The 26,610-nt window shown below is 36.6% G+C and overlaps 1 protein-coding gene across 1 annotated transcript in view; it reads right to left on the bottom strand.

Annotated features, from left to right (window-relative positions):
- The window catches only part of LOC131150473 (phosphoglucan, water dikinase, chloroplastic), a 74,071-nt gene that overhangs the window by 11,024 nt on the left and 36,437 nt on the right, over window positions 1–26,610 (bottom strand). Inside the window, exons 7-18 of the mRNA XM_058101201.1 lie at window positions 24,610–24,694; window positions 18,257–18,424; window positions 18,094–18,146; window positions 11,147–11,355; window positions 10,924–11,042; window positions 10,714–10,784; window positions 10,394–10,511; window positions 9,714–9,800; window positions 9,524–9,610; window positions 9,355–9,431; window positions 8,988–9,150; window positions 8,769–8,880 (exon numbers count right to left, since the gene is read on the bottom strand). Coding sequence (XP_057957184.1) covers window positions 8,769–8,880; window positions 8,988–9,150; window positions 9,355–9,431; window positions 9,524–9,610; window positions 9,714–9,800; window positions 10,394–10,511; window positions 10,714–10,784; window positions 10,924–11,042; window positions 11,147–11,355; window positions 18,094–18,146; window positions 18,257–18,424; window positions 24,610–24,694 — 1,349 coding nt within the window. The remainder of the gene's footprint in view (window positions 1–8,768; window positions 8,881–8,987; window positions 9,151–9,354; window positions 9,432–9,523; window positions 9,611–9,713; window positions 9,801–10,393; window positions 10,512–10,713; window positions 10,785–10,923; window positions 11,043–11,146; window positions 11,356–18,093; window positions 18,147–18,256; window positions 18,425–24,609; window positions 24,695–26,610) is intronic.

Genomic DNA, 26,610 nt, shown 5'->3' with positions numbered 1-26,610 from the left:
ACCATTTCTCGGGTGCTGCCCATGAGCAATTAAAAAGGTGAGATCCTTGGACCAAAAACATCACGAAAAGCTTCATTAATATATTTATAGAGGTATTCAAGGACAGCTGGATTAACTCAGGCCAAAACATGCCTGAAAGTGGCTTCATGCGCCAGCACGTGGGGTCGGCCCTAGCAGCCTTCGACTGGCATGCTAAGGTGCGTGGGGCGCTGTTTGGAAATGGGGTTTCAAAAGGGGGCAGATCCGCAGTGTCTGTGGGTGATTATCGTGTTGTTTTTGCAAAATCTATAGTAGATTTTGTGTTCTTGAACTGGGAGTGTCGCCCAGAAATTTTCCAAAGACTGGTCTGACTTCCGGCAGCTGCTGGCTGTTTTCTAGGCTGCAGTGTTGCTGGAAATTCTTCTATGATGGTAGAGAAGCAGTGGATTTAGGATGGTAATGGGAGGATCAACATCATGGGAACTATGATCATCAAATAAGGAAACCAAAGGTGTGGTAGTAGAAGCTAGAGGGGACTCTCTTCCTTGGAGCCGCTGTTGTGAATATATTTGCAAATTAGGACAATCAAGATGGTGAGAAGGGCTCAAAATACATGGAGACAGTTGGATCATTGGGTAAGGACAACAAACTAGAATTTGGAAGATTAGGCAAAGGAAAAGACTCATTGAGATCAGAATCACTTAGGGACTAAGCACAGTATAGGATAGACTCAATCGACGGAAGAAACAAAGCAATGCAGACTAGGACTATAACAATTGTATCCCTTTTGAGTGCACTAGTAGCTTAGAAAGACACATTTTATAGCACAAGGATTCAACTTATCCACCCTGGGAGTTAGCTGATGAACAAAGGACACACACCTGAATATACTAGGAGTTAGAGAGAATAAAGGCGAATTAGGAAAGAGAATAGAGTAGGGAATTTTATCATTAAGAACAAAGATAGCATTCAGTTGATAAGATAGCAAGAAATAAATACAACATCACTCCAAAACACTTTAGGGACATGTATTTGACAAAGGTACGAGTGATTTCAAGAATATGTCTATGTTTCCTCTCTTCAACCTCATTTTGTTGAGTGTGTGCACAGGACGATTGATGAAGAATACCAAACTGAGTCATATAAACAATGAATTGAGCACTGAAATACTCTAGCATTATCACCCTAAAGAATTCAAACTAGCAAACCAAATTGAGCCTTTATTTCATAACAAAAGGCACAAAATATATGAAATGACTTAGGACGATCTTTTATTAAATGAAGCTAAGTCATCCTTGAATAATCATTCCACAAAGGTTGCAAAGTATCTGAAACCCAACTTGGACATAACTCGACTAGGATCCTAAACATGAGAATGGACTAAAATGAAAGGGCTTGCTACTTGTTTATTGACTTAGGAAGCAAAAGGGATACGATGATGCTTTCCCAATTGACAAGACACACTATCAAGACTAGACACAAAACACAAATTAGGAACTAGACGTTTCAACTTTTCCAACGAAGGATGACAAAGGCAACAATAAATGTGGAAAGGCGTGGCAGCAGCGGTGCAGGGCATAGAAGGAGATAGCGGCTCAAAGTGATAAAGTCCACTAGCTTCACGTCCTGCGCTAATCGTCTTCCTCATCTTCAAATCCTATATGACCACAAAATCAAGAAAAAATGTTAATAAATAGTTAATAGATTTGGCAATCTTGCTAATTGCATAAGATTGAAAGGAAACTTGGGAATATACAAAACCCGAAGGAAGAGAAACAGAGGAAGTGGGATTTATAGTCCCGATCCCCTTAACAGCAGCAGCAGATCCATCAACAAAAATAACATGAGGCCAGTTTTCAAGATACTGGATAGTTGAGAAGAAAATAGATATACATGTGCTATGATCAGTGACAACGGAGTCTATAAACCAAGGGACCTGGATGAGAAGTACTGGATGATACATAAGCTTTGTGGTACTTATTTAGGCAAGGGATGCAATGGGAAGAGAAGCTTGCTATGATGCTTGATACTGCTGGACCTTGGAATACTCTTCCTCTAACATAGATATAGTACATTGCTCCTCAGTTCCCACTTAGCCCCAAAGGTGTGGAGTCGGTAGTGGCTATGTAAGCAACACGTGAAAATTTACGGTGGAGATCCCAACACTTTTCAATAGTATGACCATTTCGTCCACAATGAACGCACTTGCAAAGAGTGCCTCTTCCTTGTCCATCTTTTCCACCACGACAGCTCAAACCAACTCAATAACTTTTGCAGTTTCTTGGTTGAAAATTAGAATCACCCTGCGTGGCAAGGGCCGTCCTCTCAAAGCCAAATGCAAGAGCAAGAGAATGTGTGCTGGAAGAAACATGAAAGATGCAAGAATAAACATCAACAAATGATGGCAACTCTACACTACCAAGTATCTGGGACTAGACTACCTCAAGCTTAGGTTTCAAACCTGCCAGAACCCAAAGAAGTATCATCCGCTCCCTCTACTTCTGCATCTCATAGACATGCAAAGGTTGCATGATGTTAAGTTCCTCATGAATACACTTCATCTCTCCAAAATACTCTTTAAGAATCCTATCTCTTGTAACTAAATGTACTCTAGGGATAAACCATACATACGTGTAATGTTACTAGAATAGAAAAGCTTGGCATAATCCTAAATATCCTTGCATGCATCCAGATGCATGTGCATCCATACAATCCGGGGACCCATCGAGTTCCACAAGAGGGAAACAATCAAAACATCATCTTGAATCCACACTTCTTTTCTCTTCTCATCAGAAGGCCTAGATCAGAACAAGTGGTTAGATACTCCCAATCCTGTTAAATAAACCCTAACAACCTCAGGCCATTGAACATAATTCTTTCCATCCAACTTCTCGGTCGTAATTTGTGGCAGAAATGAAGGAAACAAGTTTTTGGGATACATAAACTCCATCACAACACTCACAAACCATGGTAACTAAAAGCGCGCCTCAGGTGCAAGGCGCAGTGAGGTAAAGATGCTTGCGCCTCATACCAGGTGGGGCAAGGCAACTTGCAAGAGGCGACCCTAGGCGAGACAAGGCACAGTGGGGTGCGAGGCACAGTGAAGTGTTTCTTGTGAATTTTTAAGTCATTTAAATGAGAGAAATAGCCCAAGCCAGACCCGTATCCCTCATTCGACTCAAACGAACAGAGCCCTAGCCCCTTTCAACCCTTCGAAGCCCTTCGTGAGTTCGTTTGCGAGCCTTTGAACCAGCCGGAAGGCTTCGCGACTTCATCTTCGAGCTTCGAACCAGGATCGTGAGTTCATCTTCGACATTTTGAAGAAGCACGACCCTGCGCGACTTCGTTTCGAACGAGCCAGAGCCCTCGCGAGTTCATCTGCTTGCCTTCGAAGCAGTTGTGAGTTCGTCTAACTGCCTTCAAACACGACGTGACTTCGTCACGTTGTCTTCAACATTTCGAACCAGCTACGAGATCATCTTTAAGCCTTCGAACCTTTGTAAGTCTTCTTCTTCTTCTGCTGCTTGCGTCCTGCTTCCTGCTGCTTCTCTTCTTCTTCTTCTTCTTCTTCTTCTTCTTCTTCTGCTGCTGCTGCTGCTTGCGTCCTGCTGCCTGCTGCTTCTCTTCTTCTTCTTCTTCTTCTTCTTCCTGCTGCCTGCTTGCTGCATGCTGCTGACTGCTGCCTGCTCTTTTTCTTCTTCTTCTTCTTATTCTTTATATGTAAGCTTATAAATTAAATATTTGGTTAATTAATGTAAGCTTATAAATTATAACTAATACATAATATTTATTCTTTTTACAGAAATTTAGCTACTGTTTTTTAATTTATAATATTTAGTTTAATTAATGTAAGTTTATAAATTATAACTAATGCATGATATTTATATTTATTCTTTTTATTGAAATTTAGCTACTGTTTTTTAATTTGTTTGGAAATGCATTATATAAGTCTTAAATTTTAAATGGGTTATTGTCTGGATTAGGCTATTAGCTACTAATACAAAATGAGTTATTGCCTAATTTGCCTGAAATATATGATGCATTGTTTTTTTAGTTAGGATATGGGATACCAAGTCTAAAATCTCAAATGGAATCTAGTTCTGGATGTGAGGCCTCGGCAAAGAAAGATCCCGCATGGAAGTATGCACATTTGGAGGATCAGAAAAATAGAAATAATTTGACTTGCAATTTTTGTGGTAAAGTCACAAGGGAGGAATATTTCGGGCAAAACAACACATTGTCGGAGGATTTCGAAATGTGAAAGAATGCTCTAAGTGCCCTGCTCATGTACGTGAGGAGATTAAAGAGGCATATGTTAAAGAAAGATATGGAAAAGGAGGAAAATGAGTTATTGCCCGACTTTGATGATATAGATCATTACGGTGAAGATGAAGAAGATGAAGTTCAAGAAATTGACATTCGTGGCAAGAGAGTGCTTACTGGTGATGGAAGTAAAAGATCATACCAATCCAACTTGAAGAAACCAAAACAGAAAGGGCCTATAGACTTGTTTTTTACTCCCGATCCAAAGAAAGCGGTTCAAGCTAGGTAAGAAGGGAAGATGAAGCAAACATCAATAAATGAGGCGTGCAAGAAAGAACTAAGAAAAAAGGCAATGGGAGATTTTGCTAGGTGGATGTATGATGCTGGAATACCATTTAATGTTATATGTCTAAGCAGCTTTGCAGTGGCACTTGAATCGATTGGACAATATGGTCCTGGAATAAAGCCACTTAGCTATCATGAAGTGAGAGTTCCTTACCTAAAGGAGGAAGTTAGTCGAATGAAAGAGTTGTTGAAGGTCCATAAGGAGGAATGGACAAATATGGTTGCTCAATTATGTCTGATGGTTGGAGAGATTCAGTTGCTAATAAGGACATAATAAACTTCTTAGTGAACTCTCCAAGGGGATCAGTATTCATCAAGTCTATTGATGCTTCGAATCTTGTCAAGAATGCAAACAGAATGTACAGATTACTTTATAAGATGGTAGAGGAAATTGGATAATCAAATGTGATTCAAGTGGTAACTGACAATGCGTCAAACTATGTTGCAACAGGTAAGAACTTATTTTTAGAACTACTTTCTATAGTGTATATATTGTTTATTTTAATATTTTAATGGCTTCATTCCTTGATTTTTGAACAAGGAGATTGTTAGAAGCAAAGAGGCCACATTTATATTGGACACCGTGTGCTACTCATTGCATTGATTTAATTTTGGAGGATATTGGGAAGATGCCTTCAATTCATGCAACTTTGAAAAGGGCAATTTTTTTGAATGGCTATATCTATAACCGTGTTGGCATTGTGAACTTGATGAGACAATTCACTGGAGGAAAGGAGTTACTAAGACCTGCAGTTACAAGATTTGCAACTGCCTTCATCACCCTTCGTTCAATCCACCTTCAAAAGAACAACTTGAGGAAGATGTTTACTTCTGAAAATTGGAATACTACTAAATGGGCAAAGGAGGCAGCTGGCAAAAGAGCAGCTACTATTGTTTTGATGCCTACTTTTTGGAGTACCATCGTCTATGCTCTTAAGTTAACAGGTCCACTTGTTCGTGTACTCCGTTTGGTTGATGGGGAAAAGAAACCTGCAATGGGATACATTTATGAAGCAATGGATAGGGCTAAAGAAGCCATAGCTAAGGCTTTTGGTGAGAGAGAGGATAAATTCAAGGAGGCATTTGAAATTATTGATACGAGGTGGGGATGCCAACTCCATCAACCGTTGCATGCAGCTGCACACAACTTGAATCCAGAATTTTTCTATTCAAACCCCAACATTTTGCAAGATGAAATTATGACGGGTTTGTACAAATGTATTGCAAGGTTACTGCCAACTATTGAAATGCAAGATAAAGTTTCAAATGAGTTGGAAAAATACAATGCCGCTAGTGGCGTCTTTGGAATTAGTTTGGCAATGAGACAAAGGAAGACAAAATCACCAGGTAAAGTGGCATTTGTACTACCTCTTTCTTTTTTAAAATTATTTTTTCTATTTACCTAGTAGGTATTCATTTAAAATTTATTTTATAACAGCGCAATGGTGGATGGCATATGGATCAACAACTCCAAACTTGCAAAAGTTTGCTGTGAAAATTCTTAGCCTCACGTGTAGTGCTACCGGCTGTGAAAGAAATTGGAGCATATTCCAACATGTAAGTCATTAGTATATTATGGATTAATTATTAAAGAACAAGAACTACCAATCTACTGCTATTTAGAATCATTATTAACCATATTACTTTAAACTTTTTGCAGCTTTATAGCAAAAGGAGAAATAGGTTATCCCAGTAACGCTTGAATGATTTGGTATTTGTGAAATATAATCGAACTCTGAGGCGTCGATACGACAAACGTGACACCATTGATCCCATCCTCCTAAAGGACATTGATGATAGTAATGAGTGGTTGATTGGTAGGATGGATGGCGATTCTGATGAGGATGATGAACTTGTGTTTGAAGATGATAATTTGACTTGGGATTCTGTTGCTAGAGCTGCTATAGTAAATAACCCCCTGCATCACACTAGATCAAGAATAAGTACAAATATGCCATCATCGTCTAAAGGAAGAGGAAGAGCTTCATCTAGTAGTGCAACCAGTGCTAGGGGTCGGACCACAATGTTGGAACTTGTAGATGAGGATGAAATCCAAGTGGAAAGTGCAGAGGATACGGAAGAGGAAAAAGATGTTGGAGAAAACAGTTCTGATGATGAAGAGGAAGATGATGATATCTTCGCCAACTTAGTTGATGATGAGTGATGAGTGATGAGTGATGATTGAGGAGGATTTTTAGATTTTATACTTTGAAATCTTTTATTGTACTCTTTTCTTTTGATGTTGAACTATGTTGAATTGTTGATGCTTTTGGGCTTCGTCTTGGCAATTTTATTAAATTTCCAATTTTGTTGTTGAATGTTTTGGCATTTTAAATTCTAATATTACTAGATATTCATATGTTCATATATAAATTACCCCAAATAGACATTTTACACCATTTTAATAATTGTGCGCCTCGGCTTCAAAGACCCTTTGCGCCTCGGCTCGCCTCGCGCCTCTGACTATTATGTCACAAACTAGACCACTGTCAAACCAGAGGAACAAATCAAACTAACCGGAATAACCATGAACAAGGTAAACAACAAACTGACATAACACTGCCACAGCCTCACAAAATCAACCTATGAACACTACCAATACTCCAAGAGACCCAACAATGACCTTTACTAACACTGAACAACAACTAACTGATTGCCACGAGTGCATGGTCAAGAAAGGTTGGATCTTTGAAAAACAACGCCTGCCCAACAACCTGATATTATGGTCTATGGAAAGAATCAGAACATGCTTGAGGAAAAAATCAGAAAACGGTGGCTGGAAACTGTCTCAAGCACTGCAGGTGGGGTCCGGACTGGGGGCAAGGGGATGGTCTTCAGTGATGGGATTTTGCAAAGTTATAGTTTGAAGGGTTCTGTTTTAGGCTATATGGTTTGTGAAATATTGAAGGGTTGTGGGGGTTCTGAGAAGGGCAGCCACCGGAGGATGCTTTCTAGCAAAGGATAAGTTTAGTTGAGTGGCAGGGTTTAGGTTGGATCTTGCTCTAATACCATGTTGAGGTTTTTGGTAAAATGAAAAGACCTAACACATCGATAGATCTTCTCTTTATTTATAATACAAATCAAAATACAATCTAATGACCACAATACACTTACTAACTCTCACCTATTAACATTACACTATTACACTAATGATACTTAAAAGACTAAAATAACCACTGATAAGAACAGAGTGCACTGCCACAAACATAGCACTAGAAACACAGATAATAATACCTGAACCCAAGATCTACTAGTACAAGAGGTTTGAATCCATTTTAAGTCACGATGGGACCTAAAAGTTGTAGTTTTGGTTTGTCTTTAATCTTTGTTTTTATTTTCTATGAGAATTTCTTGTCCTATCTTGTTTGTATTCCCTTTCTCTATTAATATATCTTCTTTTATTATCTTAAAAAAAAAGCTTGAGATGTTATGTAGTGAGCCAAAAATGTATCTCAAGCTATCAAATAACATTCATAGAGCAAAAATACATATAGAGAGATGTTATAAACAATTAATGAACTTGAGTGTTACGCATATTGCATTTCTATGAGGCTTGCTGATTAAATAATTAGCAGTTACTTTTACCAATTGGATTGTCGAGTTAATGAAGTCAATCCTAAGTGCTCTCACAAGTATAATAACTCATATAATCGTGAATCATATCAATGAGCATAAGTTTTTCTACTGGAAAAACCACATAATTCTCCTATTCATTATTAATAGCTAAAAATTCCAAAAAAAAAAAAAAGCATTAACTTATGCTCTTTGGAGTTTGGAACTGCCAATCCAACTTCTCACATGACTAATCCCAGAGGTTTTATAACCTATGGGTTGTGAAAGGAGCTGAGGAAAAAAGAAACAAATATTTGATGACAAGGTTCAAACTTGAATCAAAGATACCCTCAAAATATTGCCTGTTATTATTATGAAAAATTTTTAACATCAGAAAGTTCGCAAAGCCTGACTTTTTTACTACGTTAAAAATTAACTTTGTCATATCCATTGGGAATTATAATCATTTCAACTAATACTTAACACAATCCTACACTATTTGAAGGTTCTCAACAGGACTTATAAATTGACAATGTCATTTCAAATTTCAAAATGCAACATACAAGAAATGGATGCACAAAATTTCTCCTAGGAAAGATAAGTCTTCGGAGTTCAGATCAAGATAATACCTTTATTAGAAATGGAAGCCAGAGAAGCTAAGCGGCCACAAGCAGAAGCCTTTGCACCAGAAGTCTGAGTTTCTGCATGAAGAAGAGGTATGATGCCACGAGCAGGAACACTCTGAACAAAAGAAGTTCATTTACATTGAAAATCAAATCAAATATAATCAGAAGGTAATTGACGTGTTAGGAATGTGGATGATCATAGAGGAAGCAACTTAGCTGTACCTGATTGGTAAGGGCTTCGACTGCAGACAGGGAAGAATCACGAGGATCAAGGGATTCAACAGTTGATGAACCATTATCGGGAAAAGTTCTCACATTTTCTTCATCATTGCAATTCTCTGACAAAGATGGACTTAACATAACACCTGCTATGGATGCTTCAAACCTGAATGGGTGAACAAGGGGAAAACAGATAGAAAGAGAGGAGAATCCACCAGAGATGGGGAAGGATGCAGAGAAATCGCAAAGGAAAACATCAACATGCAAGACAGAAGATGCACATTTAAACAACACTACAAATCAAACCTCAAACCATTTTCATGGAGACAAATAATTGATTCTGGACAAGCATAAGTATGGAAAAAATAACCTCACATATTTTCCAATAAGCTCACGGATATTAGTAAGTTTATCATCATCTTCACAGGTTACAAAAGCAACCTCTTCCTGAAAATCAATGCTAGAAGATTTTATTTTTCCTTTTCAAGCTTCAATTGATAAATACATCATTCTAAGAAACAACAGAAAATAATATTCACCTGTCGGGCTCGAACACCAAGATGAGATAAGTGAGGCAGCTCATGCAGAAGAACAACTCCTGCTATGTTACTCCCAGCAGACGTAACCTGCCAATGCATAAATGGAGAATGTTCATATACACACCCTGGGTGCAAACTTTAAAGTTATATAAGAATACAAATAAATAAAATGATGATATATAGCTCAAACCTCCTCATCGCCATCAGCTTTGTGGACCACAAGAATAACAGATCCAGCGATAGATGATGGTATTGACCCTGGGACAATTCTCTCAACCTGAAGTCTACCAAACTCAGACTTGTATACATCAAATAAAAGTAGAACAAAGTGTTGCAATGCAAATAAAGGAACCAAAAGTACACAACCAAAAATATTTTACAAACAATAGTATTTATGTGTCAAGCACATTCACGTTTATCTATATATCCATCAGCTTGAATAATGAGCATTTTAAAGTGATTGGTAACAGTTCAAATAAGAAGACATTCATTGATAAAATAATTACACAAGCTCTAAATTCTAACAAATTAGTGGATTAAGGTTTAAAAAAAAATTCAGTATTACTTGTTCCCTCTATCTTTGCACATCAAGAACATCAACAATTTTAGGTTGCACAATATTTTGGCTAAACCCAATATCAACTCTTCAATTAGAAACTTCCATATAATTTCCACTTTTGGGTGATCAAATAATGAAACTTACAGCAGATTTTTAAATTTCATACATTTAACCTCACGCAATGTCTTCTGTTTTTTAAATTGCCCTGCACATCTCAAGATTATTGTTGCCTGAACTGCACTATGAAGAATATAAAGCATGAGCATCTACGTAATTAATAAAATTCTTACTACAAGATCAATTAAGCATACCTCTACCAAGGTCCCAAAAGCAATTCCTGGAACCAGAACATCCCAACCCTGTGACCCAAGTATAGTTCTAACTGCTTTTAAAAGGAGAGTGCACAATTTTGAAACCTGAAAAATGACACTGTGGATGACATTCATGAGTCAAGAATCAGATGCGAATCAAACTTCTAATTGATAATGCAGATGCAGAGTCCAAGGAACTCCAGTAGTTTTAATTTCAAGCAATATTATAACCTAGCAATATCTAGCACAAATATTTGAGGCAGAGAATTCTTTCCCTTCTACACAGAAAAAAAAAAAAAGGAAAGAAGATGTTAGCACACCTGGCACGAATCTCAGCTTCTGCATACGTCCTGACATTGCTTTCAAGAATACCAAGAGCTTTCCCCAAAATCTGAAAAATACATAGAAAAAAAAAAATTACCAGCGAGAACTCCATCTGAATGTTTACTGAGCATGTCTCTGTTGAATTCAGAAGAATTAAGACACATTAAATAAGCATTAAATTATAGTGTTAGACACGTAATTTATACCTGCACTTTTCCAGGAAACATCTGGAGGAGTGCTTCAGAATATTCTTCAGTCAAACGCCTTGCTCTATCAAGAGTAGCTTTAAGCCTTAATGCCCATATTATCTTGCCATCTTCTCTGCCTTATAAGACAATGGCACAAGAAAAATGAAGGCATGCTTAGGCAGGAAATATTACCACCTTGCTTAGTCAAACAATTTAAGTACATGTTTGAGTGTTGAGATACCTTCCCTTTCAGATAGACCTCTCTCTTTCCATGCAATGAGTTCATCTCCAATTGCAGTACATTCCTCAGTATTCCAACCAGACAGGACCAGATGACGAATGCCAACAATGAGTGAGCGAAGTGCATCATTCCAAGAGCTTACATTCCTTGATTCCACATTCTCTGCAAGCCAATGAGCCCCTCCGACAGCATCAAGTGCATTGAGGAATCTATGCACAAGAGTTCAAAATACATTAACCAAAGGAAAATCTCACCAAAAATCATATATGAATAAAATTAAAAGGAAGAGAAACATACAAAACAGAATAAGATCAATTTGGGCAGGGTTCCATCACAGTCAATAAGAGTGTTTAGTTGAGCATGTTTTCTGGAATAATATTAGTTCTGCACTGCATCCGGATGCAGCTAGGGTTTCATTGCAGGATGACCAGATGGAGAAGATGGGGTGGAATGGGGTGAGTAGCATGAAGAATGGGGACGGGACCTGCAAATCCAAGGGGAATGGCATGGGTTTGGAATTGGTCAGGCTTGGCATATTAATATTTCCATAAACCTGGGCCAGCTTTTAGGCAGTCTTATATCAGATCCAGCATACAAAAAGAAGCCTTCAACTCATGTCAAAAAATCTTATTCACTGATGCAATCCTGCGATATAAATTTAATTTTCTGCTAATTTCAAGTGTTGTTATTTATGGGTGTTAGGAGTACTTTTATATTTCATGAATTTTGAGGGGTTATTTTTTGTCAAATTAGCTTTGTGGGGGTGGGGTCATTTTGTAATATTCAGGGGTATTTTTGTGATTGTAGTTAGAAGGTAAGTGATTTTTAGAGGGGCTATGTGCAAAACAGCAGTTGGCTTCTGTTGGAAGCTTCAGGATTAGTATAAATAAGAGTCTTCAACCAATTTTCTAGGAGGATTTTCTTTTTTTGCGCATTTATCCTTGAGAAGATTTCTCCCCAGAGATCTGCTCCACACCAGCTAGTGTTGTGAAGATTTGGAGGCTGGGTTTTGATGATTGGACCCTACGGCATCTACGAATCCCTCCATCGCTGCTAAAGGCGTGAGAGGCTAGTAGAAAGCCACTGTTACTGTTCTCAAACAGTGCCAAAACAGGTACTGATTTGAAGATTAAGTTGCTGTGGTTCTCAAAAATTGTCTTATTTGTTTAACTGAAATTCACAGCAGTCATCTCTTCATTATTTTATGGATTTCGTAGTTAGTTAGTCAAAGAAAGTAGCCAAAACACCATCCTAATATCTCAGCATTTATTTCTGAATTTTTTCTTATATTCCTTTGCCAATTTACATCAAATTCATATCAGAGCAAGTTTGATCTTGTGGGTTCATGGCTGCGAGGGGTGGAAGAAGAAATAGGGGTGATAGAGGTGTATATGTGACAGTCGAGATGTTCGGAGAACTGCAGAACCAAGAACAGCAACTAGAAGCTGAAAATGATTTGGCAGAACAAGGGATTGAGGGAGATGTCCGCGGTGAGTCTTTAGTCATTTGAAGGTCATTCCTTTGCCCTCCAGCCAGCAGCAACAAGTGAAGTTAAGAATATCTTCCGAACTAGAAGTACTACTAATGGAAAGCTTTGCAACTTGATGAAAATGGGAGCAGTTCGAATCTGGTTTCTCAAGAGATGGTAGACAAGTTGGGATTGAAAAACTGAAAGACATTCACAGCAATACCAGATTTGTGGTTCAACAAAGGAAATGAGGCAATTGTCTCTTCAACATGTCTTGTTGATTTCTCAATTAGTTACTTTAAAGAATATGGTCACTGTGATGTGGCTCCCATGGATGCATGTCATATTCCTCTTGGGCAGCCTTGGCAATATGGTAGGGGTACAATCTAATGACCATAATACCCTTACCGACTCTTACTTATTAACATAACACTGACACATTAATAATACTAAATGACTAAAATAACCATTAAGAATGTCAAAGAGATTCTTAATGAGTTCAAAGATGTGATTCCAGATGAATTACCTGACGAACTCCCTCCCGTGAGAAATATACAACATCAAACTGATCTTTTACCAAGTGCTACTTTACCAAATTTGCCGCACTATCAAATGAGCCCAAAGGAGCAAGAAGAGCTTCAAAAGCAAATTAGGGAACTTCTTAGAACGGGATTTATTCAAGTAAGCCTAAGTCATTGTGCCATACCAGATTTACTCACTCTTAATAAGGATGGAACTTGGAGAATGTCTGGACAGCAGGGCTATAATTTTTATTTTTTATTTTTAAACAATCACCATTAAATACAGGTTTCTTTTCCAAGATTGGATGAATGCTTGACATAGCTGGATCTAAAGTTTATTCCAAGATTAACTTGAAGAGTGATTATCACCAAATTAGGATCAAGCTTGGAGATGCATGGAAAACAGCCTTTAAGACCAAGGAAAAGCTCTCTGAGTGGCCGGTCATGCCCTTTGGGTTGTCCAAAGCACCTAGTACCATCATGAGGTTTATGAATTAGGTGCCAATACCTATTACTAGGAAATATGTTGTTCTTTATTTTGATGATAATTTGGTGTATTCACTCTTTAAGTTCCTCCTTAGTTAATCATTTGGAAAGAGGATTGCAAAGAGCGGGTGGTGTGATAGTGTTAATGACATTTTGATTGTTAATGGCCTTGCTAGAGCGACACTATTCTTCTCCCAACTTCTCTTCTTCTAACCATGCAAAGGAAATTGTAGCAGCCGTAGTCCGTGGCTGACGCACTTTGACCTCACAATGAATATCAAGTCAGAGAAATTCAATAAAAGTACCGACTAGCTTTCTTTCATTCCAATCTTAAGCCCTATTTGATAACCGCTCAAATCGTGTATGGTAGTCCAAAATAAGGCTAGTTCAGCATATTTTGGCAAGCTCTCCATCACTATTCTCATAGAGTAGGCTACAATCGGACAACTAATAGGGTCATCACCGTCCTGCTAAGGAAATTCCACCTTCATAAGAGAAGGACCATGATCACGCTCTCCTTGGTAACCTCCTTCGTGCACATACAACAGCTCCTTACGATTAGCTATAGTTGCATCATCTTCTTGCCGTTTATGGGAAGATGTAATGAGTAGTTTAGAGAGCAATGTCTAGATTTCTTCAAATTGAGGCTTAAACATATTGCTAATTTCAACCTTTTGCCTAGCTTTTATCTTGGATTTTGCTAAATTTTCTAAGGCCATTGCATATGAGTGAAGATAAAAAATCCCAAGATCTTGCTTCTGTCGATAGGTTTATGACATCCACACGGCTCTAACACCAAACATGGTCTTAAATTTCCATGAAATTTTCAAAATTTCCATTGAAATATGTGGTTTCCGTCACACTCGAAATCGAATTGGCAGTCAATTTCCATCTTGCATAATATCTGTCAAAATCTCAAGGAATCATTCGAAATTTATCAAATCTCGAAATTTTAGCAAAACTTATCAAAATTTTAACTATACAATGACATTTCCGTAGGATTCAAATGAGAGATTTAGGAGTGAAGTGAAATTTCTCCTTCAATTTATTTTATTTATTTTTATCAAAACAAAGGATTATTACAGATGCTTTTGAAATTAGATGAAAAAAAAAACTTAAAACAAAATTTTATTTAACTATTCATGTCTAAATTATCATTATTTGTATGATAAATAATATTTAAATGATTTATGAATTTCATTTGTATTACCTAAATATGTTTAATGTACATTATCTTACAAATGTGTTTGATACACATGCTATATTACAACTTTTCCACCTCATAAACAACATAGATGTATTTAACTTGTAATATATTAGTCCTAAAACTTACATTATTATGTATGTTAACCATTTCTAAAGTTTCACAAAGATTTCCATGCTTTACTACTTATTTCCGTTATTCTTTCAAAACAAAATTGAAATTGACATCGAAATCAAAATTTCTGTCCAAATTTCTGTACTTTGGGCCAAAATCGAAATTTAAGTCCTTGATACCAAATGATAAGACCTTAGGGTTTTATCTTAGACTAATTAGGGAAATTGAAAGGATTGAAAATAGAAAGGTAAAATAAGGTTGATCACTTCGAGGGGATCTGCCTCCAAACAAGCCAAAAGCTATAAAATATGCTATTGCTTAAATGAAAAGGCGCCATAAGGTTACATATATAAAGGGTAGGAAACCCTACTTCTATTAGAAATGTCAAACATCCCAATCCAAGTTACTCAATCTAATTGATTTGGGAATCCTAACACAAAGCCGATGTGTTTTGTGATAATCAAGCTTACATTTACATTGTTAGTAATCCAATATTTAATGAGAGGATGAAGCATATTGAAGTTGATTGTCATTTTATAAGGGATGTTGTGTTGAAGAAGTTCATTAGGACTGATTTTGTGAATCTATGCATTAGTTAAGTGATATTTTATATGGCCTCTATTTAAGCCTTTCTTTTCTAATGGTTGCAATAAAAAGTGTATTAATTCAAGATTTTTTACTAAAATTTCGAAAGGCTTAAATGCTATAATTCTTATATTTGCCTCATAATAATATTTTTTTTACGTTTTCCTCTTCTTCTTTTTTTAAAAAAAAAAAGAGAGTAATTTAAGAGGTAATTTAGTAATAAATTGAATTTTTAGATGGCAATTTCATACAAAATGTAGCATAATAATCTAACATAATATATTTCATTGTTTTATTTATGTATTTGTTTATTAGCACCGCAAATTATTTTTGCAAATTTTGGTGCATTTGTTTATTATTATAGTGCAATTTAACTAATCAAATAAAAAAAAATGTCATATTTTTAAATAATAAAAATTGCAAGATAGAAATCAACCACCTTTCAATTTCAAGGGTGGTGGAAAATCGAATGGAAAATAGACAATTTCATGGGAATTGACAAGCATGCACCCATGGGGTCTTAAATATCTACAAAATCGTCAAAATTTCCATAAAAAATTCCGCTTTCCATCATCCTCAAAATTGAATGGCATTCAATTTTCATCTTGCATAAATTCGGTCAAAATTGCAACAAATTATCCAAAATTTATCGAAATCTGGAGATTTTAGCAAACCTTGACGAAATCAACTATAGAATGAAATTTCCTTGGAATTCAAATGTGAGGTTTAGACACAAAGTGAAATTTCTCTCTTAATTTATACTTTTTAGTGAAATTTCTCTCTTAATTTATACTTTTTTTTATTGAAACAAACTATTATCTCTAGGGCTTTCAAAATTATATGAAAAATCAAACTTACAAGTACAACAACATTTTATTTAACCATTCATGTCTAAATTGTCTTTATTTGTATAACCAATAATATTTAATTGATGCATGAATTTCATTTATATTAACTGAACATGTTTAATACACATATTATATTATAGCTATTGCACCTTATACACAAGATAGATGCATTTAATTGGTAACATATATTAATCCTAGAACTTACATTATTATGTCTATGAACCATTTCAAAATCCATGCTTTACTACAAATCTGCATGATTTTTTCAAATCCAAATAGAAGTTTCCATCAAAATTTTTCCTTACATTTGGAGCTTTGAAATTTTAGTCGAAATTGAAAGTTAGGACCTTGCATGCATCTAACTTCATTCAAGGTCAAGTGATGTGGATGTGGCAGCATCACATCATACATTTATGGGTCCACCACCCATCATGTGTCGTGTGTAGCATTTTGTTGAAAATTAATATATATATACATACAAAATGTAAATTGTAAGGCCTAATAGGGACCAAAATTGCATTTGAACCCAATGATGTATACATCTTTGACTACTTATACTTTTCCCCCCAAAAGCCAGTACTTCTAAGTTCATTTGGGCCTTTCTCCCCTTAAACATGCTATATTTTCTACACGCTGCAGAATTTGACCCCAAAAATGGAGCGAGAAATTTATATTTCATCAATCTAAATTCACTAAATAAGCATATAATGGGAATCCCTAGAGTCTAGCCTTAAATTTACAAACAAGATGGATGGCAAGTACACTGTACATCCACTATCATTAGGAAGATGCCGATCATCAAAAGCAAACATTAGTTCAGTGCAACAAATAAAAGTTTAAATGCATATTACAGGCATGCTGTTAAAATTTCATCTCATACCATACAAAAAGATTTTTTTAAACCATTCTTCAAGAAATAAAATACGATCCCTAATCATAGATAAAATGATGGATACAAACACTAGACAATATCTAGACAAGAAATACTAACACTCGGTTTGGTTGGAGAGAAGAGATGAAAAAATAAATAAATTTCTCTCCACTTCTCTCAATTGGTTAATTTAGAGTGGGGAGGAGAGGAATATGGAGGAAAAAGAGAAGCAAGGGCCATTTTTTTTTCTCCCTCAAATTGAAGAGAATCGGAAAGGGTGACAAATTACTCAAGAAGACTGAAACACCCTTGGGTAATTTTACAAGCTGGTCCTAACTGTTACACAGCCACTTTACCTAAATGCTTGGTTGGGGACAAACAATGCACATTAAGCCTTAACAATCCCCAGCACATGCAGCCTGACTACATGAGGAGAGAAAGACAATGAACAACACCCTCAACGGGGAAGAAAATAATTTTCTTTTCAAAAAATGATCAAAGCAGGCAACAAGAATAGAACCTAGGACCTCCACATATCCTGGCTCCGGTACCATGATAAGCAGATACTTCACCTAGAAGCTTAGCTGTTAGACTGTGGGTGAAAAGCCTCAGCACTAATGGATGTTGAAACAAAGTTTCATCATAGTTTTCTGTGCACAATAAATGAGGGCAACAAGAATAGAAACCAGGACCTCCTGTTATCCTGGCTCTGACACCACCATGTTAAGCACTCACTTTGCCTAAAAGATTAAGCTATTAGAACGAGGGCAAAAATTCGACGTTAACATATGACTGTGTACCTTTCTAGGAAGAAAAATGTGCCCCAAGAAAGTAGCAAGATTAGATATACCTGCTTAGAAGAACAAAACAATAGTCTTCAAGGCCAATCTCACAAAGACGCCACTGCACAAAAGCAAGAGCCATGAAGACCAGATATACCAGCTTCCAATTTAAATATCCTATTTCAATATAAAACTATGCATAAAAATTAAAGACTGCAAACAATTTTTTACTTTTTGGCGCATTGCTATTGCAGCATCAGAAGCATCATTACGAAGACCACTTTCCAGACCCTTTACAATTCCTTCCCTCAGAGAGTTCAACGATTCCATGGTTCTAATTAACAAGCCAATGGATTTATTTTCCACAATGTCACTTGATTCTTCCAAGATATCCAGACTCTAAACAAACAAGGAAATGAAAGCACAACTGTTATTATTTGATACTGAAATAAGAAATTAGAATCAATAAAAAAAAAAGTTTAGTTAAATATACAGTAAGTGATGTACTTCCAGGGAAAGGAAAACACCCCCATCAAATAAATATATCACATACAAAAGACACAGTAAGGCATTCATAAATATTCAATATATTTACATTTAGTTCATTGAATTTTTATTTTTTTTTATTTTGTTTTTTAGACAAGGGAAAATATAGTAAGAGAAGAACAAAGCACCAAGCGAGGAGAACATGATGTCCTTGAAAGAAATCAAAATATATATATATATATATATATATATATATAAATAAACAATTACAAAAGAGCTGCCTTCCAACCTCTTGAAGGTTGACAGTGACATCCCCAGAAAGAACCCAAAAAGAGGCCAAAAAAAAAAAAAACAAACAAACCTATCCAATAACAAATGAGGGGAAGTTGTGCAGCCTGCAGAGTCTCAAATTCCTCTCAATTCAAAAGGTCCACAAGGTAGCGAAAATTGCCCATCTCTATAAAAAATCTTCCCTTTCAGGTTTTGTCAAAATTCAAATAGCTCATTTGCAGGAAATCGTCGAAACCCACAGAGCCACCCAAGCTTCACCAGAATATGAGGAGAGCACTTAAAAGTTAACCATGGTGGTGAGTTCGTCAACCTCTCTTTCATTGAGATTCCTTAAAAAAAAATGGAAATCTCAAGAAAGAGAACCCCCCTCCGAAGAAAAGAAAGAACAGATAGGTGCATTGTGTTGAGTGGAAATCTTAAAAAGATGAGGCACCATCAACTTGTTGAATATACATTCCCATTATGCGTTAGTTTCTGAAATTAATAAATAAAAATCCAAAATAACCATAAAGATAATTTCTTTTCATTTTTTACATGTCCAAAGACATCCAAAAACACAAAGGGGACGCAGAAGCCTAACCACCTTCATTCTTGCACTCTCAAGTCCCACAAACCAGAAGTATAATAACATTGAACTCAAGACTGTCTATGGCATAACCTGTTGACCTCCAAACAAAGAAACAAACACCCCCAAAACCTCTCTAGCCACTAAGCAAAGCATCAACACATCACCACTAGTTTCTGCATCCTCTCTGGCCATGCAGTACCTACCCAGCAGCCAAAATCCCATCGTTGTTTTCTTCAAATAAATATAATTCTGCACTGCTTTCTACGAAGGAAGATCACTTCTAGAGGGACTTTGCTTTTCCAAATGGTATCCATGAGAAACCCAACCCTGTCCCGGTAAAAAAAAACGGTGGTAGAAATATCTAATAAAGAGCAGACCAGCTGTTTCCAGGATTCAGACCATCCCAATTTGCACACCCCCCTGCCGCCCAGGATGAGGCAGAAACCCACAACTACTCCTGAACTGCCTCCAAATGCTAAAAATGCCTTCTGATACGAGACACTCACACAACCTCCCATTCCTTCCAAACAATCTGCAACTCACATGTGAAGCATAGGCTAAGTGAAATGATCAAGAGAGCCACTCCTATAGTCATGCACCTCAGGGGATTCTTATTGAAGAATACTATTCACTTATCAATAACGTGGATACATTGACGAGATAAATTGAAGAGTTCTTTGCCTCAAAAATCCCTAAATGGTCTGAGTACTAGTCTCCAACCTATCAGAAATCAGATTTTAGCCAGAGATGTTAGTATTTCCTCCTTGATTAATGTGTGCGCTACAATCCTTCGTGAATCAAACAATCCTTCTATGTTGATTGCTCAAACAAGCGGAGGTAGTTCTGCTTTGGTCAATTCCACTAGTTATCATGGTGGTATTAGTGGTAGTCGTGGTAGAGGTTATGCTAGAGGTAGTTTCCAGAGAAACCATGGTGGCAAAAGATGTGATGGCGGAAGGAGAGAGAGAGAGGCAGAGACAGTTGTTGTCAAGGCATGAACAGTGTTTGGTAGTCTGCTTAGAATGGAATTGTAGATCCCAATACTTGTTAAGAAAAACATGGGAAGCCTTTGAAGAGCAAATATCATGTGATGTAATCATCTAAAAACAATAAGACTTCTTAGAACTCAGAGTGGACAATCCCAACAGTTTCTCTAGTGTGTCGTCCAATGATTGTGTTCCACTTACAGGGGAGTATAATGCCCTGCTTCAACAAACCTAATAGTCTCCACCTCTAGTGTGCCACCTTTGCATATCCATGTAAACTTTTTGTTTGGTGGCAGCCATATAAAGTTCCTAAATCAATTATTCAGGGCTTCCGCTCATATCTAGCAATGCTGATTCCTTCTCTTTTCAAGCTCATGCCAATTAAGAATTCTGTTGTATATGCTGATGAAACGTCTTGCCTAATGGTTTGCAGCAGAACTGTTAAACGCTCTCTTAGTCCCTAACTCTGTTTGGCACATTCCTCAATTTTCTTTTAATCTTTTCATTAGTTAGTAACTTTGTTAGAGATAATCAGACTGCCATGTACATCGCTTCTAATCCTGTTTCATGAAAGGAAAAGATATATGGAAGTAGATTGTCACTTTGTTAGAAATATAGTTCCGGAGAAACAAACTGCAACTGTTTGTCAAGTCAGGAATCAATTGGGAGAGATATCTTCAATAAAGCTTTCGGTTGGGACAAGGAATTATATTAGAGAAGGAAAGGAATAAAAAAAAGAAAAATAAAAGAAAAGAAAAACAGGGAGAACAAAATATCGCCCCATTACAAAAGGAAACAAGCTAGACAATAAGAAATTAATTATGAGATAATTCTAATAAAGTAATGCCAAACAGTCCCGCTGTTACCAGAGACACATGATGAAAGAAGCCATTTCCCAAACACTAAAGGGATGCAATCATGCAAGGAACACCAATCACTTCCAAAGCATGCTGATAGAAGTGCCCTCACCTTTAAATAATCTAACCAGAACAGCATAAAACCACAATGCTTTCCTCTCTTTCCTATTTCCAAACCCCCTAAAAATAATAGTGCATAATTTCTCCGAAGAAAGCACCCAATTTTCACCAAAAGTATGAAACAAGTTATTCCAAACAACCCACATGAAGGGACAATGTAAACAACAAGTGTAAGCAATTATCCCCAATCATAAAACAAAAGACACAAACATCGGCAACAAGGTCTTGTTAGGTCATCACTTCTAAAGGAAGTCATTAGTATTGATTTTCTTAAGAATCTTAATCCAAGTAAAAGCCTTAACCTTTGTAGGAAGCTTTCCAAATAAAGGAATAAAGGACAAATGGAATAACATTAGGATCATGGATCAAATAAGAAAAGAAAGATTTGCAAGAGAACACCCAGAAGAATCTAAGCTCCAGATCTTTTCCCATGCTCCAACGAAACACGAAAGAGAAACACAATAGTCAAAAAGGCAAGCCCATTAAACTTTCTCATTAAGATGCCCCCAAAATGAAACTATCCTTGCAAAACAAGGGAAGCAGAACTAGGAGTTTCATGAAGAGTAAATAACTGAAATAGATGAGGTTACACACAAGCCAAAGGCACCTCTCCAACCCAAAGATCCTCCTAAAGACCAATTCTCTCCCCATTACCCATTCCATGCCAAACACTGGGAAAGAAGGAAAAATAAATGTGCAACACAAATTTCCAGGGGCTCCAGTAAATTAATATCAACTCCCATATTAGCATCCCCTCCATTTTGTGGAAGTTCAAAATTTACTATGAACTACCTTATGCCAAAGAAAATTAGATTCTAAGGGAAAACACCATAACCACTTTGCCACCAAAGAAATGTTTCTAGACACTAAATTAACTAGATCCAATCCTCCATCCCTTTCAAACCTACTCACATTGGCCCACCATACTAGATGATCTAGATCCCATTTGCCAGCTTCCAAACATAAAAAATCCCTCATTAACTTCTCCAAGCCACTTTTATTAGGATTTTAACGAAGGATAAATAATCAAGGAAAATAAGAAAAACAAGAATGAATAAGAGTAATACAACCTCCTAAAGTGAAGAAAGCTCCATTCCACCTGGCAAATCTCTCAAAGATCACGCCACACAAGAAATCAATTCTGGGTTTTGCCCTGAGTGAAGGGACACCTAAATAGGTAATGGGAACCTGCTGGCCTAGTAAAAGAACTCAATGATGTATGTATGCACAATACCACTTAGAGAAGGTCTTAACCCCCACACTTAAAAACCTGTAAAATGGTCATCGTATTAGAAAACCTGCTCATATCCTCAGAAAGAGAGAGAATGGTAGCATGTGCAAGCAAAAGAGGCAATATTGACAAATCCTCGTGACCTACCTTAATGCCCAACTCCATGCCTCTTTCAACTACACTATCAATCATCCTACTTAATACATCTGCCACTAAGTGAAAAAGAAAGGGGATAAAGGATCACCCTATCTGAGACCCCTAGAAACTTAAAACCAATAGTTAGCCTCCCCATTCACTAGAGCTGAAAAAGTTACAAAAGAGTAGTGCTTTGAAAAATATTTTTAAGGTGTGCCTTCCATTCTTTTAAGGCGTAAATGCCTCGAGGCACATTCTAAAATGTGTAAACCCTAAAATGCGTATGCCTTTTATTGCATTGCATATACTTGGACCATAAAGGCGCATATTTTATGCCTCAATTCTTAAGTAGTATGCCTTTTAATATAAAACTTAACTTATGTTTTAAAATAGAAAAATTATTTTCAAAATACATATTAGGGCACACAAGGAGCTTATTCATTTGTTCCAGCTATAGAGAAGCAAAAAATGATCCTTCCCTAACTACTTGAGGCTAGGTTCTCTTTGACTAGCTCTCCATTTCAGCAAGTGCTTCTCAGACTAAGCCTCATCTCTCTTTATCTCTCGCTCCAATAGGCCTTTGAGAATCACTCCTATTGCTCCAATAGGTCTTCGAGAATCTCTCTCTCTTGCTCCATCTTCAGAATATCTCTTCCTATTTAAGAGTCTCACGACAATCTCTCATTCTATTTAGTTTGTATTGTGTTCAAGTGTCTTTCATCTAGGTGAGCACTCTCAGAAATCTCTCATGTTGTTGTCCCTCACCATTTCCCCTTTTCAACTATGAAAGATTGAACTCATCGAACTATCGAAGCAATTTAAGTATTGTTAGTTTCTTAGTTTTGTGTTTTCCAAAATTTTCATACTAAAAGGTAGGATTTTTGTTGCTTTGTTTCTGTTTCCTTGCAAAATTATTCATAGTTATTTTTTTACTTTTTCTTTATTTTCTATTACATATAAGTTGATTTCATTTATTATTTAAAAAAAAAACAGCCCCAAAAAGCTTACACCTCAATGCGTCGAGGCTTACGCCATGCCTCGCAGGGGGAAAAACACCTCACCCTATGCCTTCGCCTTTTAAAACATTACAAAAGAGACAACCAAGAATCCACTTCATCTAGCCCTGAAACCTTTTTTGTCCATAACTCTATCCAACAAACCCCAATAACCTGAACAAATAGGTTTTCTGAATCCAATTTCAAAAGCAAACCCTTCTTCTTTCTTCTAACTACATCCTCAACCACCTCACTAGGGCATACTCAATTACTCATAATCTTTAACATCACTCTCATCTAAAGCCGTTTCTCTCTCTTCCATCAGCACTAGAACTCCAAAAAAAAAAATCATTTCACTCGTTCAATTAATGTCCTACCATTATTTTCTTGACAACAATATTTACGCATTTAGTGCACAAGTGTCATTTTATCTGCTCCATCAATGCTGCTAAATGACACTAATTGAAATTTGAAAAGGATGTTAGTGTAATTTTTGAAAGTGGAGTTCACTGTGATTATATAAAACCAGCAGGGATGTCAGAGTAATTTACCCTATTTTTTATCCTCAACAATATACTATTTAAGTTGCTTCACACTTTTGGTTGCATTCATTTTGCCTTCTCAAGTTCAAGTATTGATAAACAAATTCCTCATTAATTAGGAGTGTCTTTGCAGGACGCTTATGAATACATCATGCATAGAACACCGAAACTGCTCAAACGGTATAGCATCAACATAAAAATTGAGACCTACACACACATTATGAAGCAGGCAATAGAGTTTAGTATTTCATCACAATGCAGCAGGGCAAATTAACTTCATATATTTTATATTTCAGATCCACCACATGTAATCTTCAAACATGACATCAATTCTACTGATGAAAACTAAGAATATTAGAATCCAATAATTTACCTTCTTGCAATCCAAAAATAATTTAACAGTTGATAGCTTCTGTTCATCCAAAGATTCTCTTATTGAATCAAGTTGTTCAACAAGGCTGCAGCAGTACATAAATCGTATGATTAGCAAAATTTAGAAATAGTTCACTAAATTAGAATTTGGGAATGTGGATTTCGGGGCTTGGATTTGGAGTAGTGAATTTGGAAACTCAACACAATTTTATACCACATTTTGTCTAAATCCATACAAATCCAAATCCAAGGTCCAGATTCCATGCTCCAAAACACAGTTTAAATGTCACAGAAACAAGAAAATACACACTTAATTCTGGAATATCCTCTGGGTGTTAAGATTTCAGTTTGAAATTCAGCTCATTTCTAGGGCATTTAAACTATGATTTTATCATCAGTAAATGTCAACGAGGCTTCCTGAAAAAAGGTTTCTATTTTTATAAGGCTTTTTGGGTAACTCATGTATGTAATATAAAATAAAAACTTTAAATGCGAATACAATTTGTGAAACAAACACATGTGAGGAGGTCATTTCAATCTGAGACATGCAAGCAACCATGCTTCACTTGGAGACCATGATCCAAAGGATATCAACATGGGGCATGGATATGAAACAAAACAAACGCAATAACAACAAAACAATACAAGGAATTTACGAAGGATATCAACATGGAGCATGGGTATGTACATATGTATGCATGTATGCATGATCATGGGTTTGAAAACCAAACCAGACCCGACCATGGACTGGAACTGATCATGGTCCCAGTTCACTTACATCCTAAACCAGGAAACAGTCAACCCAGAGTCAACTCAGCAAAAACCAGGCAACTCAACATAACTTGGCTAAGCCTGATCCAATCTATTTACATTTACACCAAAGAATCTTGAATTACGCAGAAATGAATTCAAACCTGGGAATGAGGGAGAGGAGGAGATATGCCATGCCAAGAAAGCTCCTTTTTTTTTATGATAAGAAACAGTATAAGTACTATATACAACACTTCCAGACATAATCAAAAAGCCCTGTCTCAATCACTCAATATTTTTTTACTTGTATAATAAAACAATTATGATAATATATTTCAAGAATATTTGATAAGTAATAGGATCCCATAAAATAGTCCTAACTATGCCTAATAATTATTTCTGGTTATGATTTTATTAATAGGTTATTATTAACATTTTTCGTGCACACACTCAATGACAATACTAGTTCAACCACCACTTCATCCCACTAGTCCGACTGATCTGACCAGCATGATAACTTCACCGAGTTGGTCAATCATCCAATTTTAAAACTATGCAATAAAAAGTTGAAGCCTGAGGAGTTTGTTGAATAGGAAAGCTCCTCAACCCATGAACAGTGTAAGCACATGGAATTCCATCCCACATCAAGTACCATAGAGATTGATATGAAATTTATAAGGTTAAAGCTAAACAAGAAACTTGATTTAAGGTAAGCTAAACAAGAAACTTGATTCAAGGTTGAAGCTAAACAAGAAACTTGATCTTGAATTTGGATCAGTGATTTAGCATTTACAAACAAGAAAGTTAAGCCATATTCATTGGTCATTCTCATTTGTATCATAGTCAAACCTCCTAGACTTCCACTCATGGACGAGCAAAAGCTTAGTGTGAGTATCCCAGGGCAAAGAAGCAACAATAAGAGAGGGAATGTTAAGCAATGGTTCCACATGCAAGGAGCTAAGGAAAAACAGTGCGCAGATGCCAGATGGAGGTTGTTCCATATGCAAGAAAGGATGATGAACAGACAGCGGCAGGCCTTTAGGCTGCAGGTGAGCATGATTTTTAATCCCAGACACACTCAATATAGGAAATAGGAAGCTAACAACTCCACAACTGAACGAAGGAATGGAGAGAAGCTTCATGAATAGTAAAGCTCCTCATTCAGTTAAAAGTGAAAAAGAAAGAGTATAAGGATCTTAATGAATAGTGAAGCTTTTAAACAGGTGAACAGTCTAAGGGCATGGATTCCCAT

The sequence above is a fragment of the Malania oleifera genome, chromosome 3 (assembly GCF_029873635.1).
Source record: "Malania oleifera isolate guangnan ecotype guangnan chromosome 3, ASM2987363v1, whole genome shotgun sequence".
Taxonomy (NCBI): domain Eukaryota; kingdom Viridiplantae; phylum Streptophyta; class Magnoliopsida; order Santalales; family Ximeniaceae; genus Malania; species Malania oleifera.
This window is presented reverse-complemented; position numbering and strand designations above follow the sequence as displayed.